Source organism: Perna viridis, chromosome 8 (assembly GCF_037379345.1).
Source record: "Perna viridis isolate PV_CMFRI_1.1 ecotype Kerala chromosome 8, ASM3737934v1, whole genome shotgun sequence".
NCBI classification, from domain to species: domain Eukaryota; kingdom Metazoa; phylum Mollusca; class Bivalvia; order Mytilida; family Mytilidae; genus Perna; species Perna viridis.
In genome coordinates this window covers 8,680,653-8,685,518 of record NC_142452.1, presented here as the reverse complement: position 1 = coordinate 8,685,518, position 4,866 = coordinate 8,680,653, and the positions used below count along the sequence as shown (strand labels likewise).

The 4,866-nt window shown below is 36.9% G+C and overlaps 1 protein-coding gene across 1 annotated transcript; it reads right to left on the bottom strand.

The window, feature by feature from the left end:
* Positions 1-1,015: 1,015 nt before the first annotated feature.
* LOC148609198 (uncharacterized) lies at positions 1,016-4,066 on the bottom strand. Its single transcript, XM_088542098.1, has 4 exons — positions 3,513-4,066; positions 3,136-3,306; positions 1,978-2,322; positions 1,016-1,691 (listed from the first exon to the last, which is right to left on the bottom strand). The coding sequence occupies exons 1-4, from the start codon at positions 3,972-3,974 to the stop codon at positions 1,188-1,190; spliced, it is 1,482 nt and encodes a 493-aa protein (XP_088398224.1). The 5' UTR covers positions 3,975-4,066; the 3' UTR covers positions 1,016-1,187.
* Between the last annotated feature and the right edge of the window lie 800 nt (positions 4,067-4,866).

The window sequence follows — 4,866 nt, the reverse complement described above, 5'->3', positions numbered from 1 at the left end:
ATGTTGCAACAAGATTGAAGTCATCACTACAGACGTTTTATGGTCGTCATACTGAACTCGTGGGTCATGACGATGTATCCATCTGCACCATGAAACCGATTTGTTTACCGAGTTTTCCTTTCATCTTTCGACTCCCCTGAGCTTGACAGTTTATCAGAAACTCGGCGGGCGTTTCTAAAAAGCGGGGGACACTTACCTTACAGTTGCACTTGGATCATCCTCCCAGTTTTTGGTGAAGTCCGAGTTGCTTATTTGCTCGAATCTTGGTTCCCTTGATTACTCAACTATAAATGATAGTCATTCGAAGTCCGTAGATGTAGCAGTTACCGGTATTATGGGTAAACCACTCAATAGATTATTTTATCTGCTTTTGATATTCTATATTTGTTGATAGTTGGTCCCGATGCTTCTTGTTCCATGAACTACAATGTGTTGCAATTGCTGTGGCTATCTTGTCTGATACTTCTTGTTTTGTGTGATATTGGTGTTGATGGCTGTTGTGGTGAAAATCATATCAACAGTCGAAAACAGAGATTGTTTTTAAATTTTTTTTTCTAAAATTTAATCATAAGTCTGGAACACCAAGCTGGTAGGGGTTGGGGACGTTTGGGTTGTTCATTTTTTTAGTTTTCTGTAAAAAAAAACTTAGCAAGCGCGGAAATATTTTATTTTTCAGCAGCAGCCAGGTTACGACAACGAGGACAGCCAAGATGGTAGGCAGGAAATTTTCACAGAAGAAAAAATCAAAGGTTTGAATGTATCCTTGTTATATCGACGCTTTTTTCCTTACATATTCATGTCTAACTTTCTTAGATTCTTTATTTATTGCATGATGCAATTTTGATTTTCCATATGAACGCTTTAATCACTTATAGGGTATCCTAATTATGGTTTCTCGGGAGAGAAGCGGGGTAACACATAGTGAGCTTTGCTCACTCGTTTTTCTATTTTTTTCTGCATTTCATTTAATTATTGTTTCCCCTTTTTAAAAAGACATCAAGAGTTTCATGAGATAATGATCATTTATATTTAATAAACAGAATAACGGCATGAAAATAATAAACATCAACACAAAAACAAATGAAATATTCAAACATAAGAAGTTGCAAAACTGTAAATGCAATTCTTGTATGTTTTTTTTTTGCACTCGGGAATATTAATGTTCATGTTGATAATTCTCTAAGAAATCATGAAATCTGGATTCCATTTCTGACGACTCTTCTTTTCTTAGTGTGTTTCCATGCATAGTCTGTCCTATCTACTGCAGATTCTAACTTTGAAGAGTATTTTAAATGTCTCAGAAATACACGACAGCCTTTGTTTGCGGTAACATTTCGGATACATTTCATAACGTCAGATTTTTTCCACAATGATTGGAATAACACATTTTCCCAGTCTTTACTTCTCATTTTAGTCGATTTAGAATGATAAACTCTACTATAAACTGTCTGTAGCCTTTTACAAGGTTTAGTTTGAACAGCTAATTCGTATATACCACTGTCATTTGCCATTTTGTGGAAAGCAATAATCTTTTTCCAGTATTTGTTTCCATTGCTAAGACGACTCAATCTAAATCCGGGTACTTTATACTTTTCATCTGGCGTGTATACTAGTTGCCATTTCGTCTTTTCTTTACACCCACAGCTTTTGTCAAACTCCGAAGTTGGAATCTGTTCTCTGCACTTAAGGCCCTACAGGTAAAAGTTTTAAATTGTAACATGTATACTAACGGCCAAACATTTTTGGGATCACATGCAATAGATAAATCTATATCTTGGTCCAGGTAAAAGTGGATTTGATTTCACAACTTTGGAATTTTTGTTTTATAAATTTTGGTGCACTGGATGTTCTTTTGAGATTGATCATTTGCAGTAGTAGGATGAAGGAAATTCATAATTGTACCATACAAGTCGAGAATAGATTCGTTATCTTGCATTTCATTTTCATCGAACATACATGGAGTTTATGGATACTTACCAACTTTGACTGTTCATTTTTTATTTTCTTTGTAGCTTTCTTGTCATCGATCGGTAAGTCACCAATCTTCTTTTTCCTATTTAATGGAGTGACCTTAGATTTTTTGTTTTTATTTACTGTTGGTGCTTCTGCCTTTCGTTTTCTCTGAATTGGTTTGACCTGTGCTACTTTGGCTGAAGGAATGCTTGCTATTTGAGGCAGAACTGGTGCTACAGATGTGAACGGTGTGACGCTGGAAGTGCTCTTCAAAGAGTCGTCCCGTCTTAATGTTCCAAACATTCCATCAATGTCTCCAGGAACTGTTCCAGATGTTCCAAACCGAGACCGAACCTCGTTCTCATAATTCTAAAATAAAAACAAAGTGAGTGTGTAGAAATATGAAATTCTTTTAAAATGACAGTAGCTGCCAAAATCTGTAATTTCGATTTAGCCCCGTGCAGGTCCGGGTGTTAAAAGAATTGGCCTGCAGCAGCGCTAAGCTTGTCGTAAAAGGCGACTAAATAGTGCTCAGAACCCTAGCCGGGGGCTAGGGCGCTCTGCCCACCGAGCAACTGGGATGTGTGCCCCAGGTGGTGGAATGGGGTACCCCTGGCGTGTTACATGCTGGGGTTGTCGGGCTATAATGCGGAAAACCTGACCGCAAACCATAGCGCTGCACCGTGCTGGGAAAGACGCCACGTTCCTCGCACGTTAAAGAATTCTACTGTGGTATTCTCCCAGAGTAGGAACCATAAGGCTCTGCCGCAGGAGGCTAAATTGCCAGACCCTACCCACCTCTCCCTATTTCCAGTGGCAATCAAAATTTGTCGACCCCATTGTCCTTGTGTCCCATCCATTTTTCATTTCATCATCATTTCATGTTCATTTTATCATCAATTTCATGTTCATCGTCTGAATTTAGCTGAAAGATTGCTGCTCGGACGTTAAACCCCAACAAACAAACAAACAAAGAAACGATTTCGTTTAAAATTGAAAATATCGACCATAAATAAACCAAAACGCGATTTGCTAAAGAAATTAAAGCCCCAGACCATCCTTTATTGCATGGAATTAAATCATATTTCAATTGAATAATCATACAGTGCTAAAGAGTCCTTTGTGCATAATTTTTACAATGAGTTTGACTTTCGTTGAGCATTTAGAGTATCGAATTCTTACCATAAGGAAATCTTCGCCACGTTCAGCATAACAAATAGCCAACATCATATCGCAGATGTTTGAAAATTGCTTCAATTTAAGGTAGTGGCCATCCGTCTCTGACGCTAACTTTGTATAAAAGTCAACAGCTGATTCGTTTGAATGGACTTGAACTCCATATACTTTCAAACCCTGAAAAATTAGTAAAAATTACTTTCGAAACTTTAAAAAATGAATAAAGAAATATTAGATAATCCAAATTTGTTGAAATACTTTCATGAACTCTTTTCGTGACGGATGCTTATCTTGTCATGTACCACTCGAAGCACAGCTAAATGTCAAAAAGCCATGTAAATTTACAGATCAATGTTTTATTAACCAAATAATACCACATTTACCGAGTGTTTCATGAGTTTAAGTTCCTCCCGCCAGTCGATGTTGTCTGTGTTTAAGTCATAGTCAGGTTCGTGTGGGTTAGCGTCACCAATCATTACAAGAATCTTTTGTGAACCAGGTGTCCATGAAATCTTTTCTCTGACCATGCGCAAAACGTACTCATAGCATTCGTCAGCGTCTCCTCCGCCAGTGCCTTCTATATCTTGTACAAATTGGCACAATTCCGCCACGTTTTGGCACAGGTCAATTTCTTTTGTCAGATAGAATACATCTTTATCACAATAATCGCCATGAGCAATAACGCCTATTCTGATTCCGCCGATATCAGACTGGAGACGCTGTATCATGTCCTGAAGTCTTCCACGAACTTCATCCAGAATAGAGGACATTGAACCTGTTGTGTCAAACGAAAATACTATTTCAATCAACCGATTACCCGGCAAGGCGGTACTCGTACTCGCCATTTTCTCACTGTTTGGGACCTGTACAATTACAATACTATAAGTTTATATTATCTTTGTTGCTCTACAATCTACAGTTGTGCAATCTACAATGCATTTAAATGACCATTTATATATAGATACTGTACATTTACTGTGACGTCAGTGATTGGCTTAAACATGCTTAATAGCGTTTGTATTCTCGGGCGTCTTCCATACACGGAAATAAACGGCGATAAAAACGTTTATTGTCTCGGGATTCCTCCATGAAGGGTTTGAAGTTCTCCCAAGTTATCTGCATACATTTATGCAGGAAAATAACGAAACTGGTGTAAATATTGCCCAGAATTAAAAGAAATTGATGTGCTGAAATCAAAAGACAAAATTTTAACAAGAAAGTAGTTAAAGTTATAGCATTGGCTGAATTTCGACAATCTAGAAGAAATGGAATTTTATGATTTCATTAGCGTAGCGTTTATATAGTGAGAGATCTTATTTAAGTGAGATAGTCCTTCATTTCATATATTTCCAGATTAAGGTCAGGTCATATTACTTTTCACAAAAAAATGTACCAATAATTTCAGTGGACTTAAACAAAAATAAATTGTATCGAAAGTTTGTTGACATCTATAAATTAATTGAGTCTTGGGTGATTGTATTAGACATGAAGTTAGGAGAATTTAATAGTTGGTTGGCATTGGGAGAACATGGATACTTAATAGACATCAATACAAATTAAAAGAAAATATGGAAAGCTTTTCCGCCATACAAGGTACAATATATCTACAAATGTCAAAACATACAAAATAAAAGAAATACAATTGATTGATCGAAAGAATGTGGTTTTACGTCATCTGAAAGATAGTTCCTGCATGTCAGGAGAACGTTTGAACATGTTCACACAGACCCTGCTTTG

Coding starts and splice junctions, on each gene's coding strand:
- LOC148609198 (XM_088542098.1), bottom strand. CDS start 3,974: ATGGCGAGTACGAGTACCGCCTTGCCGGGTAATCGGTTGATTGAAATA. Junction 3,307..3,512: donor TTAAACTCATGAAACACTCG/GTAAATGTGGTA, acceptor CTAATTTTTCAG/GGTTTGAAAGTATATGGAGT. Junction 1,692..1,977: donor AAAATGAACAGTCAAAGTTG/GTAAGTATCCAT, acceptor TTTTACCTGTAG/GGCCTTAAGTGCAGAGAACA.